The 14,867-nt window shown below is 44.3% G+C and overlaps 1 protein-coding gene across 3 annotated transcripts in view; it reads right to left on the bottom strand.

Annotated features, from left to right (window-relative positions):
* Positions 1 to 14,867, bottom strand: part of LOC137350555 (meiosis-specific coiled-coil domain-containing protein MEIOC-like) — a 131,320-nt gene that overhangs the window by 48,496 nt on the left and 67,957 nt on the right. For all 3 annotated transcript variants that reach the window (XR_010969455.1, XM_068015214.1, XM_068015217.1), the window contains one exon: positions 5,416 to 5,585. Coding sequence is in view for 2 of the 3 variants with exons in the window: in XM_068015214.1 (XP_067871315.1) it covers positions 5,416 to 5,564 (149 nt within the window). In the remaining variant the exon portion in view is untranslated. The remainder of the gene's footprint in view (positions 1 to 5,415; positions 5,586 to 14,867) is intronic.

A 14,867-nucleotide genomic window follows, 5' to 3' on the forward strand; every position in this document is an offset into this window, starting at 1 on the left:
ACCACACTTCACATTTCTCTGCACTGAACTTCATCTGTCACCTGTCTGCCCATTCCACCAACTTGTCTATGTCCTTTGGCAGTTCTACATCATCCTCCTCACAGTTCACAATGCTTCCAAGTTTCGTATCATCTGCAAATTTTGAAATTGTGCCACATACACCAAAGTCTAGGTCATTAATATATATCAGGAAAAGCAAGAGTCCCAACACTAACCCCTGGGGAACTCCACTACAAAGCTTCCTCCAGCCCAAAACCACTACTCTTTGTTTTCTGTCACTCAGCCAATTCTGTATCCATGTTGCTACCATCCCTTTTATTCCATGAGCTATACTTTCCTCACAAGTCTGTTGGGTGGCACTATATCAAAAGCCTTTTGAAAGTCCATGTACACCACATCAACCCGTTCTGTTACCTCCTCAAAAAACTCCAACAAGTTAGTTAAACATGATTTTCCCTTAAACCCATGTTGGCTTTAATTAACCCACATTTGTCCATGTGACTATTAATTTTGTCCCAATTATTCTTTCTAGAATTTTCTCCCCCACCGAAGTTAAACAGACAGGCCTGTAGTTGCTGGGCTTAACTTTACACCCTTTTTTGATAAAGTCTGTAACGTATGCAATTCTCCAGTCCCCTGGCATCACCCGAGTCTAAGGGTGACTGAAAAATTATGGTCAGTGCCTCCACGATTTCCACCTCCACTTTCCTCAGTATCCTTGGATACATCTCATCTGGTCCTGGTGCTTTATCTACTTTAAGTACTGACAGCCTAATACGTCATTCTTACCAATTTTAAACTCTTCTAGTGTCTGAATTACCTCCTCTTTCACCATTTCCTGGGTTGCATCTTCTTCCTTGGTAAAGGCCGATGCAAAGTATTCATTTAATACCTCAGCTATGCCCTCTGTCTCCATGCGTAAACCCAACTCCTCCTTTTAACACCCTTTTACTATTTATATGTCAATAGAAAACTTTGGGATTTCCTTTTATGTTAGTTGCCAGTCTCTTTTCATGCTCTCTCTTTGCTTCTGTTGTATGCTTTTTCACTTCCCCTCTGGATCTTATATATTCAGCCTGGTTCTCAATAGTATTTTCTACCTGGCATCTGTCATAAGCACACTTTTTCTTCTTTATCTTAATCTCTACCTCTTTTGTCATCCAGGGAGCTCTGGATTTGTTTACCCCATCTTTCTCCTTCAAGGGAACATACTTTGACTGTGCCCAAACTATCTCTTCTTTGAAGGTAGCCTATTGTTCAGCTACCATTTTTCCTGCCAAATGTTGACTCCAATTTATTCGCCCCAGCTCCATTCTTAACCCACTGAAGTTGGCCTTCCCCCGGTTAATTATTCTTACTCTGGATTGTCCTTTGTCCTTTTCCATAGTCACAAATAGTAACAATCCGTTAACCCTAGCTTCCTTGGTCTCTCGTTGTAACTCAGATCTCTCCTCATCTCAGTGTCAGCTGAGCTGGCCTCCTCTGTATCAACGTCATCACGGATGGCCCATCTGAATGATCATAGTTGTACATCTGTACTCCTTGTTTGCTTGGTCAATACAAGTTCACTGTTGTCTTCTAGAACTGTCCGTAAACCCAAGTTAATGTTAGGAACATAGGAGCACGAGTAGGCCATTCAGCCCATTGGGGCTGCTCCGCCATTCAATACAATCATTGCAGATCATCCACTTCAATGCCTTTTTCCCACACTATCCCCATATCCCTTTATGTCATTGGTATTTAAAGTAGCGATTGACAGATTTCTAAACACACTCAATGACTGAGCTTCCACAGTCCTCTGGGGTAGAGAATTCCAAAGATTCACAACCCCGAGTAAAGAAATTTCTCCTCATCTCGGTCCTAAGCGGCTTCCCCCTTATCTTGAAATTGTGACCTCTGGTTCGAGACTCCCCAACTTGGGGAAACATCTTACCTGCATCTACCCTGTCTATGCCTTTAAGTATTTTGTAGGTTTCAATGAGATCACCTCTCATTCTTGAAAACTCTACAGAATACAGGCCCAGTTTCCCCAATCTCTCTTCATAGGACAGTCCCGTCGCCCTGTGAACTAGTCTAGTGAACCTCTGTTGCACTCCCTCTATAATATCCTTCCTTAGGAAAGGGGACCAAAACTGCACACAGTACTCGAGCTGCGGTCTAACCAAGGTTCTATACAATTGAAGCAAGACTTCACTACTGCTGTACTCAAATCCTCTTGTGATAAAGGCTAACATACCATTAGCCTTCTTAATTGCTTGCTGCACCTGCATGTTAGCTTTCAGTGACTCATTGAAGAGGACACTCAGATCCCTTTGTACATACAGAAGTATGGGATTGAAGGTGAATTAGTGCTTTGGATCAGAAATTGGCTAGCTGAAAGAAGACAGAGGGTGGTGGTTGATGGTAAATGTTCATCCTGGAGTATAGTTTCTAGTGGTGTACCGCAAGGATCTGTTTTGGGGCCACTGCTGTTTGTCATTTTTATAAATGACCTGGATGAGGGTGTAGAAGGGTGGGTTAGTAAATTTGCGGATGACACGAAGGTCGGTGGAGTTGTGGATAGTGCCGAAGGATGTTGTAGGTTACAGAGGGACATAGATAGGCTGCAGAGCTGGGCTGAGAGATGGCAAATGGAGTTTAATGCGGAAAAGTGTGAGGTGATTCACTTCGGAAGGAGTAACAGGATTGCAGAATACTGGGCTAATGGGAAGATTCTTGGTAGTGTAGATGAGCAGAGAGATCTTGGTGTCCAGGTACATAAATCCCTGAAAGTTGCCACCCAGGTTAATAGAGCTGTTAAGAAGGCATATGGTGTGTTAGCTTTTATTAGTAGGGGGATCGAGTTTAGGAGCCACGAGGTCATGCTGCAGCTGTACAGAACTCTGGTGCAGCCGCACCTGGAGTATTGCGTGCAGTTCTGGTCACCGCATTATAGGAAGGATGTGGAAGCTTTGGAAAAGGTGCAGAGGAGATTTACTAGGATGTTGCCTGGTATGGAGGGAAGGTCTTACGAGGAAAGGCTGAGGGACTTGAGGTTGTTTTCGTTAGAGAGAAGGAGGAGAAGAGGTGACTTAATAGAGACATATAAGATAATCAGAGGGTTGGACAGGGTGGATAGTGAGAGCCTTTTTCCTCGGATGGTGATGGCAAACACGAGGGGACATAGCTTTAAGTTGAGGGGTGATAGATAGAGGACAGATGTCAGAGGTAGTTTCTTTACACAGAGAGTAGTAGGGGTGTGGAACGCCCTGCCTGCAACAGTAGTAGACTCGCCAACTTTAAGGGCATTTAAGTGGTCATTGGATAGACATATGGATGAAAATGGAATAGTGTAGGTCAGATGGTTTCACAGGTCGGCGCAACATCGAGGGCTGAAGGGCCTGTACTGCACTGTAATGTTCTATGTTCTATCTACACTTTCTAATCTCTTACCATGTAAGAAATACTCTGCATATCTATTTCTCCTACCAAAATGGAAAACCTCACATTTTTCCACATTATATTCCATCTGCCATGTTCTTGCTCACTCACTAGGTTGTCCAAATCTCATTGAAGCCGCTTTGCATCTTCCTCACAACACACATTCCCAATGAGTTTTGTCATCTGCGATCTTGGAAATATTACATTTGGTCATCCAAATCATTGATATATATTGTGAACAGCTGGGGCCCATGTACTGATCTGTGCAATACCCAATAAGTCACAGCCTGCCAACGCGAGAATGACCCGTTTATTCCTACTCTCTGTTTTCTGCCTGTTAACCAATCCTTAATCCATGCCAGTACATTACCTCCTATCCTATGTGCTTTAATTTTGCTAATCAACTCCTGTGGGGGACATTTTCAAAAGCCTGCTGAAAATCCAAGTATGCTACGTCCACCCACTCCCCTGTATCAATTCCATTAGTAACATCCTCAAAAAAGTTCAATAGGTTCGTCAAACATGATTTCCCATTCATAAATCCATGTTGACTATGCCCAATCAGATCATTATTATCCAAGTGTCCATTTATCACATCCTTTAGAATAGATTCTAACATTTTCCCTACTACTGATATAAGGTCAACAGGTCTGTAATTCTCTGTTTTTTCTCTCCCTCCCTTCTTAAATGGTGGGGTGACATTTGCTACCTTCCAATCTGCAGGAACAGTTCCAGAATCTATAGAACTTTGGAAGATGATCACCAAGGCACTATCTCCATAGCGAACTCTTTTAACACACTGGGATGCAGATCATCAGGTCCTGGGACTTATTAACCTCCAGCCCCATTCATTTCTCCAATACAACCTTCCTACTAGTACTAATTTCCTTCAATTCCTCATTCTCCCTAGTCCCTTGGATCTCAAATGCTCTAATGTTTTGGGGTTTGTTTTTGGACTTTCAAAACCATTAAAAAAAAATTAGGAAAAATAAAGGTCAACAGTTCACTGAATAGCAGAGGAAAAATTGTTGGCATTTAAGAAAAGTTGTATACGATATGTTATTAGTATTCATTTTCAATGCATTATATTGAGTGCAAAAAGCAAAAGTACTATACTAGGATTCTCAAATGATTTTTTTCTTCATGAAAAACTTGAAAAACTACATAATAAAAAAGACTTTCATTTCAAAAGCACTTTATTACAACTCAAACTTCTCTAAGCACTTCACAAAGAAATAATTATTTTGAAATGCAGTGCCTGTTATGCAAGCAATGGGGAAGCATTTTATGTAAAGTAAAATGATTCCAAAAGCAACAAGAATAATTAACAGTTAATCTGTGGTTAAGTGGGCTGAATTTCAACTCAGGTTTCATAAATCCCACATGCCAAAGACTTGCAGGTTGATAGGTAAATTGGCCATTAGCAATTGCCCCTAGTGTAGGTAGGTGGTAGGGAAATATAGGGACAGGTGGGGATGTGGTAGGAATATGGGATTAGTGTAGCATTAGTATAAATGGGTGGTTGATGGTCGGCACAGACTCGGAGGGCCGAAGGGTCTGTTTCAGTGCTGTATCTCTAAATAAATAAATAAATAAAGACCCCAGTATCCAACTCATTGTACCTCCCAGTTCCAACTTGACTTCCTTATTTGTGCTCATCAATATTAGGAATACTGTCCACATCTAGCATTCTCAGTTCTAGTAAATAAAAGTTAAATATACACAGCAAACTCCACCAAGCACTATAACTCAGACCCCATCTCAGAAGAGTATCCCTGCTACAGCAATGTAACATAGAATACTACCTAGTCCCCATCAGGTTCAATATTGTTTGAATAGTATAATGAGACGTTCCACCTCAACACAAAAGGTGATCAATTAAAAAACTAAACAGCAAAAGTGTATTGATCCTAGCTAGAACACACTTAACACAACACTATCTAAACTGACTTGAATACTCAGCAGTCCCCTGAAGACCAGTGAAATGGTTTTTACCTCTGTTTAGGGCCATCATGAAAAGAAACTGAAGGTACACCATCATCAGCAAACACAGACCAATGGCTGTATAAGATAGCTGGATCCACAGAAGGAGTCGAACTGCTGATGCCACTCAACAGAGAAGTTGAGAAAAGCTGCTGTTCCATGTTATCTCCTCACTAATTTACCTGTTGGGTAATTATAACTGTTATTACAGAAACTGTTCATAGGTTCACCAGTTCCACACACACTAAATGAACACCAAACCATTGCACATTCTCTTAATATACATGATCATTGTCAAATATATCTTCATGCATACATTCATTTGAAAATTGAACAAAAACAGATAACCTCACAATCTTCAAACAGTTCATCTCTACAAAGGGGGAAAATTAGAGATATTCCAAAGCAATAGGATAAGGTTAAAACTAATTTTAGTATCTGCAAATCATGTAAGATGCAGGAAATTCGATGGATTGAAAGCCAGGGCAGTAAATAAAATAAAATGGCAGTTCTGTCCTTTATTATAATTTCTAAACTCTAAAGGAGAAATTTTATGCTGGCAGCAGGGGTCTTGATGTCGGCAGAAACCGACACCAAGATCCCTACATTGCCTCTTTCCCAGAAGGCCCACCAAATTTTGTCCCAATTAGGCACGTAAGTGGACAGCAGGAGGCCTTCCACAGGATTCAGGACCCCGTCACCGGAAGTTCCGCCCTTGGAGATGGTTCCCCCCCACGCCCCACAATGCCTGGTCACTTGTTCAGGCACCAAGTGCCTTTGAACAACGGACACACCCCATCCCCCCCACAGAAGCTGGGAAGCAGCTCACACAGTTTTTCGTGCTGTGCTCTCCATGCGGTGACAGGGCCACCCGCCACACAGGTGATTGCAGCTGTAGCGGGAAGAGGCCTCCTCCTGAGGAGCCCAACATCACAGATGCCAATCTTCAGACAATTCGATTCACTCTATGTGATATCAAGAAATGGCTGAAGGCATTGGATACTGCAAAGGCTATGGGCCCTGACAACATTCTGGCAATAGTACTGAAAACGTGCTCCAGAAATAGCCACGCCCCTAGCCAAGCTGTTCCCAGTGCAGCTACAACACTGGCATCTACCCAATCACATGGAAAATTGCCCAAGTATGCCCTGCACACTAAAAGCAGGACGAATCCAACCTAGTCAATTACCGCCCTATCAATCTACTCTTGATCATCAGCAAAGTGATGGAAGACGTTGTCGACAGTGCTGGTAAGTGGCACTTGCTCAGCAATAACCTGCTCACTGATGCTCGATTTGGGTTCCGCCAGGGCCACTCAGCTCCTGACCTCATTAGAGGCTTGATCCAAACATGGACAAAAGAGCTGAACTCCAGAGGTGAGGCGAGAATGACTGTCCTTGATATCAAGGCAGCATTTGACCGAGTATGGCATTAAGAAGCCCCTGCAAAACTGCAGTCAATGGGAATAGGGGCAAACTCTCTGCTGGTTGGAGTTGCACCTAGCACAAAGGAAGATGGCTGTGGTTGTTGGAGGTCAATCATCTCAGTTCCAAGACATCACTGCAGGAGTACCTCAGGGTTGTATCCTAGGCCCAACCATCTTCAGCTGCTTCATCAATGACCTTCCCTCCATCATAAGGTCAGAAGTAGGGATGTTTGCTGATGATGCACAATGTTCAGCAGCATTCACGACACCTCATATAATGAAGCAGCCCGTGTCCAGATACAGCAAGACCTGGACAACAACATTGATAAACTGGGAAAGTGGGTAAAGGATTGGCAAATGGAATTTAACGCAGACAAGTGCGAAGTGATGCATTTTGGGAAGTTAAACCAGTGCAGGACATATACAGTGAATGGCAGGGCCCTGGGGAGTGTTGTTGAGCAGAGACACCTTGGGGTGCAAGTACATAGTTCCCTGAAGGTGGCAACACAGGTAGACAGGGTGGTGAAGAAGGTGTATGGCATGCTGGCCTTCATCAGCCGAGGCAGTGAATACAAGAGTTGGGACGGCATGTTACAGTTGTACATGATGTTGGTTAGGCCGCATTTGGAGTATTGTATGCAGTTCTGGTCGCCGCACTACAGGAAAGATGTGATTAAGCTAGGGAGGGTGCAGAAAAGATTCACAAGGATGTTGCCTGGTTTGGAGGGCTTGAGTTATAAAGACAGATTGGATAGGCTGGGTCTGTTTTCCCTGGAGCGAAGGAGGCTGAGAGGGGACATGTTAGAGGTATATAAATTTATGAGAGGCACAGATAGGGTAGATAGCCAGAGTCTGTTTCCCATGGTAGGGGTGACTAAAACTAGAGGGCATAGATTTAAGGTGAGGAGGAGGAGGTTTAAAGGAGATCAAAGGAGTAAATTTTTCACACAAAGAATAGTGGGTGTCTGGAATGAGCTGCCTGAGGAGGTGGTGGAGGCAGGAACAGTCGCAACATTTAAGAGGCATCTGGACAGGTACTTGAATGAGCAAGGCATAGAGGGATTTGGAATTAATGCAGGCAGGTGAGATTAGTATAGATAGGCATTATGGTCGGCATGGACGCGGTGGGCCAAAGGGCCTGTTTCTATGCTGTACGACTCTATAACATCCAGGCTTGGGCTGATAAATGCTAAGTAACATTCACGTCACACAAGTGCCAGGCAATGACTATCTCAAACAAGAGAGAATCTAATCATCTCCCCGAGATGTTCAATGGCATTACCATCACTGAATCCCCTATCAACTTCATAGTGGGGGAGGGCGGTTTAGATGGGGGGCTTACCATTGACCAGAAACTGAACGAGCCACATAAATCCTGTGGCTACAAGAGCAGGTCAAAGGCTGGGAATTGTGCGGCAAGTAACTCACCTCCTGACTCCCCAGTGCCTATCCACCATCTACAAGGCACAAGTCAGGAGTGTGATGGAATACTCTCCACTTGCCTGGATAAGTGCAGCTCCAACAACACTGAAGAAGCTGGACACCATCCAGGACAAAGCAGCTTGCCAGCAATCTAGCAACCCATCTACCATCTTCAACATTCACTCCCTTCACCACCAACGCACAGTAGCAGCAGATGCACTGCAGCAACTCACCAAAGCTCCTTTGAAAGCACCTACCAAACCCACACCCTCTACCAACTAGAAGAACAAGGGCAGCAGAGGCATGGAAACACCACCACCTGCAAGTTCCTCTCTAAGCAGCACACCATCCTGACGTGGAACTATATCGCCGTTCCTTCACTGTCGCTGGGTCAAAATCCTGGAACTCCCTTCCTAACATCACTGTGGATGTACCTACACCCCAACGGCTGCAGCGGTAATGATCAAACAAGGAGAGGGAAAAGAGGGAAGCCCTCTGACCCCTCCTCCCTGACCGTAACAAACTGCAGCATCAAGAATTAATTTTTTTTGAACTAATGCTATACTTAGGTTGTTGGCAAATTTTGTTTTTTTTAAATTCATTCAAGGGATGTGAGCATTTGTTGCTCATCCCTAATTGCCCTAGAGGAGGTGGTGGTCAGCCACCTTCTTAAACCGCTGCAGTCCATGTGGTGTAGGTACACCCACAGTGCTGTTAGAGAGTTCCAGGATTTTGACCCAGTGACAATGAAGCAACAGCGATATATTTCCAAGACTGATATAGATAGGTTGAGTGAGTAGGCAAAAATCTGGCAGATGGAGTATAATGTGGGAAAATGTGAAGTTGTTCACTTTGGCAGGAAGAATAAAAAAAGCAGAGCGTATTACTTAAAACTGAGAACGACTGCAGAACTCCGAGGTGCAGAAGGATCCAGGTGTTCTAGTGCATGAGTCACAAAAGGTTAGCATGCAAGTACAGCAAGTAATAAAGAAGGCCAATGGAATGCTATCCTTCATTACGAGAGTAATTGAAAATAAAAGTAAGGATATTATGCATCTGTTATACAAGGCATTGGTGAGACCACATCTCAAATACTGTGTGCAGTTTTGGTCTCCTTATTTAAGGAAGGATGTAAATGCGTTGGGAGGCAGTTCAGAGGAGGTTTACTAGATTGATAGCTGGGTTGTCTTATGAGGAAAGGTTGGACAGACTGGGCTTGTTTTCACTCAAGTTTAAAAGAGGGGGAGACTTGATTGAAGTTTATCAGATCCTGAACGGTCTTGACAAGGTGGATGTGGAAAGGATGCTTCCTCTTGTGGGGGAGTCCAGAACTAGGGAACATGGTTTTAAAATTAGTGGTCGCCCTTTTAGGACAAAAATGAGAAATATTTTCTCTGAGTGTTGTTAGACTTTGGAACACTCTGCCTCAGAAGGTGGTGGGGGTCATTGAATATTTTTAAGGCAGAGGTAGATAGATTCTTGTCAGGCAAGGAAATCAAAGGTTATCGGGGTAGATAGGCGTGTGGAATTTGAGACATTAACAGATCAGCCACGATTTTATTGAATGGTGGAGCAGGCTTGAGGCCAAATGGCCTGCTTCTGCTCCTAATTCAGGAGCAGGATGTAAGTCAGGATGGTTTGTGTCTTGGAGAGGAACCGGCAGATGATGTCTGCTGCCTTTGTCCTTAACTGACCAAGGCTGCAGGGTTGGAAGGTATTGTCGAAAGAGGTTTGGCGAGTTGCTGGGACGAATCTTGTAGATGATACACACTGCTGCCACTGTGCGCCAGTGGTGGAGGGAATGTTGAAGGTGGTGGATGGGATGCTGATCAAGCGCGCTGCTTTTTCCTGGATGGTGTCGAGCTTCTTGAGTGTTGTTGGAGTTGCACTCATTCAGGCAAGTAGAGAGCATTCCATCACACTCCTGACTTGTGCCTTATAAATGGTGGACAGGCTTTGGGGAGTCAGGAGGTGAGTTATTCATTGCAGAATTTCCAGCTTCTGGCCTCCTCTTGTAACCACAGTATGACTGGTCCAGTTAAGTTTCCGTGCAATGCTAACTCCCAAGATGTTGATGGTGACGAATTCAGTGATGATAATGTTGTTGAATATCATGGGGCGATGGTTAGATTCTCTCTTGGTGGAGATGGTTTTGCCTGAATGTTGTCCAAGTCTTGCTGCATGCAGACATTGACTGCTCCAATATCTCAAAAGTTGTGAATGATGCTGAAATCAGCAGCAAACATTCCCACTGCTGACCTTATGATGGAGGGAAGGTCAGCGATGAAGCATCTGAAGATGGTTGGGCCTAGGACACTAACAATGAGGAACTCCTGCAATGATGTCCTGGGGATGAGATGATTGGCCTCGAATAACCATTACTATCTTCCTTTGTGTTACATATGACACCAACCTTTGGAAGGATTTCTCTCGTCTTCAATTTTGCTGGGACTCCTTGATGCCACATCAAGTCACATGATGACTTGATGTCTTGGGCAGTCCCTCTCACCTCATCCCTGGCCATGTTTGGACCAAGGCTGTTTTGAGGTCTGGAGCCAAGTGGCCCTGGCAGAACCCAAACTAAGCATTGGTGAGCAGGTTATTGCTGAGAAAGTGCCGCTTTATAGCACTGCCAACAACATCTTCCATCACTGTTGATGACTGAAAGTAGACTGATGGGGTGGAACTTGGTGGGATTGGATTTGTCCTGCTTTTTGTGGACAGGAGCTAACTGGGCAATTTTCCACATTGTCGGGTAGATGCCAGTGTTGTAGCTGTACTGGAAGAGCTGGGGTAGGGCTGCAACTCGCTCGAAGACTGGTTGTCATGCAGGCACCATCGGCCAAGAATGAGCCATATTCATTCTGCCATATGAACATTGATTTTAAACTGTTGCTGGAAAGAGGAGAAGGCCTGTTACAAGGGCTGCCAGACACTTAGCTGAAAAACATTTGCATACTAACAGACAGTGCTAGTGGAGACAAAGGACCATTCCCAGACACATTCAACCCACAATGGAGTTTGATCACCAGGCATTGAAGATGCAAGAGACTGCCAAGGTGATACAATCCACAAAAGCCCGGAGTGGTTAAACCAACTGGTCACATGACTAACTGACTGGTCAAGGGTTTTTTGAACTAGCCACAGAGTTTTTGAACTCCGGAAAGACAGTTTGCTCCTGGACTGAGAAGACCTCTCCTGTCTGCTCCCATCTCTTTCTCACAAGCCTCTGGACCTACTGAGGACACAGGAACTTCAAGAGAGAAAGGTCTCCTACACTGAACAAGGTTTAAGAAGAATACTGGGCCCCAATGAAAAGCAAGACCTACCTACAATCAAGGACTTTACAACGAGTTCGAAAGAACAGTAACAAAACCATCTTCAGATATTGCCTCAAACTTTTCCACTTTATTTCCTCTGCTCTTTTCTGTCTCTATCAGCATGTGTGTATCGCATATGCATGCTAGCGTGGGCGCGTTGCCTATCCGTAGGCGTTAAACGAATTAGAGTTTAAGTTTAATAAAGTTCAATCTTTTTTCTTTAAACATAAGAAAACCTGTTTGGCTAGTTTCTTTGCCTTATAATTGGAAGTCAGTGAACAAGGATTCACTAAGGGGGAGCTAAAAACACGGTGTGCTTAAAATTAAAATGTTACGATAAGACCAGGTGAAGGCTGAGAGGGAATCCTAGAACCCTTCCTCACCTGGTCATAACAGAAATTTGGGGGATAATGTCCTGGATTTTACCCACAAACGAGAGAAATTGCAAGTGGGAAGCCAAATTGTTTCAATCAAAAAGAGCAAGATTTCAATATAGGTTTTCTTGTGGTTGTGTGTGACTAAATGCTAACATGTCTGCAACTGAAGCTAGTAGCTCCCCAAGCCAGTGTGAAGTAATTGGGATAAGTTAAAAGCACCGTCTATGGAGGAGTTGAGAAAAATGGCTGAGCAGTGTGGGATCACTGTACATGGCAAGGCGAGGAAGTCTGAACTCCTCAGGCTAGTGGCCAACCATTTTTCACTTGAATCTGAAGAAGCAGAAACAAGGTTCGAAATAGACTCTGACAGGGTATTGCTAGCAAAGATACGATTGGAACAGAAGAAACTTGAATTTGAGGAAAGAGACAGAGAGAGAAAGAACCTTCTAGAAAGAATGCTAAGAGAAAGAGCTGAAGCGGCTTGAATTAACTAGGGGGTGACAGTAACCCTAGTGAAAGCACGGCCAATATGGAGGAGCGTAATTCCAGGCTGGGTATAGAATTGTTGTTAAAACTATATCAACTAATCCCAAAATTCAATGAGGAAGATGTGGAAACATTTTTTGTGGCTTTTGACAAACTGGCAAGGCAGCTAAAATGGCCAGCTGAGACCTGGCCTCTTTTATTCTTCTTTCTTCTTTGGCGTCCTTGTCTCGAGAGACAATGGGTCAGCGCCTAGAGGTGGTCAGTGGTTTGAGCAGCAGCGCCTGGAGTGGCTATAAAGGCCAATTCTAGAGTGACAGACTCTTCCACGGGTGCTGCAGATAAAATTGGTTGTCGGGGCTGTTACACAATTGGCTCTCTCCTTGCACTTCTGTCTTTTTTCCTGCCAACTGCTAAGTCTCTTTGACTCGCCACTCTTTAGCCCCGCCTTTATGGCTGTCCGCCAGCTCTGGAGATCACTGACAACTGACTCCCACGACTTGTGGTCAATATCACAGGACCTCATGTCGCGTTTGCAGACGTCTTTAAAACGGAGACATAGACAGCCGGTGGGTCTGATACCAGTGACAAGCTTGCTATACAATCCGTCGTTGGGGATCCTGCCATCTTCCATGCGGCTCACATGGCCAAGCCATCTCAAGCGCCGCCGGCTCAGTAGGGTGTATATGCTGGGAATGTTGGCCGCATCTTTTATTACAAAACAAGCTAACCAGAAAAGCCCATGAGGTTTATTCCCTGTTGCAAGATGAGAGTTCATCAAATTATGAACTGACATAAAATGCTATCCTCGGGGCATATGAATTAGTACCCGAAGCTTATCGCCAAAAGTTTAGAACCCTCAAGAAGCAAGCCATTCAAACTTACCTGGAGTTTGAATGAAGTAAGCAGCTGGGTTTTGACTAGTGGTTGAGGGCTCTTAAAGTACAGCTCAGCGATGAGAATCTCAGAGAAGTAATTCTGTTAGAGGAATTTAAACACTCTTTTCCACTCTCCATAAAGACCCATGGAGACGAGCAGCGGGTTCAGAGAGCCTGGGAAGCAGCCGTTCTAGCTGATGAGTTTGCTTTAATTTATGTCCGTTTCCCAGGGAAGAACGTTTCCTAGTCACCCCCACAAATCCGAAAATGACAGAGTGGGATGATGATAGGAGCCCAAGCAGTCCTGGGAGAAAAAGAAAAGCAGGAAACACGGGGGTCCTCCTCTAGCCAAAACGGAAGGTGCTGTGAGCAGGAGTAAGACCCGGAGACATGTGTGCTTTCATTGTAATAAAGCAGGGAATTTAAAAGCTGACTGTTGGAAACTAAAGGGAAAACTTGTAGGGTTGATCAGAGCACATCCGCTCATTGAAGTAGGGAAAGCAATTAGAACAAGCTGTGGCTTTAAATGCAGTAAGAGTGAGACCCAGGAAGCTTCCTACTGCCAGTGCACGAAAATTTAATAGGATCCTGAAGGTTATCAGGGTTTTGTGTTTGAAGGGAAAGTAACCCCATACCCCTTGCAAGCAAGCCGATAGCAATCCTCAGGGACACAGGGGCGACTAGATCCCTTTTACTGGGAAAAGGCCTGACTTTTCCCCCCAGAGTGTGCAGTGAACACCAAAGTGGGGGTGAATGGTATTGGAGAGCAGCATATGCCAATACCAGTACACCGGGTGCACTTGGAGTGCGACCTAGTTTCGGGACCGGTGACCCTAGGGATCGTCCCTAATTTGCCTGTGGACAGGGTTGACCTACTCCTAGGTAATGATCTGGCAGGGGCAAAGGTGGTAGCTTCCCCAGTAGTGAAAGAAAGACCACAGGAGGTCAGAGAGACAGGACAGGGCAGTGGCAGGAGACGGTCCCGTACAGTTTCCCTGAATATATAATGAATCAAGCCATGTTTATTGGGATGCCAAAAAAAGGCAGTTTAAAGCAACACTGCTACCAAGAAAAGACAGGCTGTAATAAGACTTCGAATTTATGAATGAATGTGAGTGACAGAGAGAAAGACACGCATGTTTTTTCCTGGATCTTATATTTTCTCTCTCGAACCTTTTTAATGAAATGCGTTCTCCAATTGCATTTCATTCCGCTGGGTGTAGAGGTGTCATGCAAGCTCCCAACTGCCAAGAATGAGGCATATTAATTTTGTCATATCAACATTGATTTTAAACTGTTGCTGGGAAGAGAAGGCCCGTTACAAGGGCTTCCGACACTTAGCTGAAAAACATTTGCATACTAACAGCCAGTACTTGAGGAGACAAAGGACCATTCGCTGACGCATTCAACCCACAAAGGAGTTTGATTACCAGACATCGAAGGTGCAAGGAAGATCATTCCAAAGACTGATAAGGTGATACAATCCACAAAAGCCAGGACGGTTAAACCAGCTGGTCACATGACCATAGGCAAAGAATATAAGAGCAGGGAGGTTATG

The sequence above is a fragment of the Heterodontus francisci genome, chromosome 2 (genome assembly GCF_036365525.1).
Source record: "Heterodontus francisci isolate sHetFra1 chromosome 2, sHetFra1.hap1, whole genome shotgun sequence".
Lineage (NCBI taxonomy): Eukaryota > Metazoa > Chordata > Chondrichthyes > Heterodontiformes > Heterodontidae > Heterodontus > Heterodontus francisci.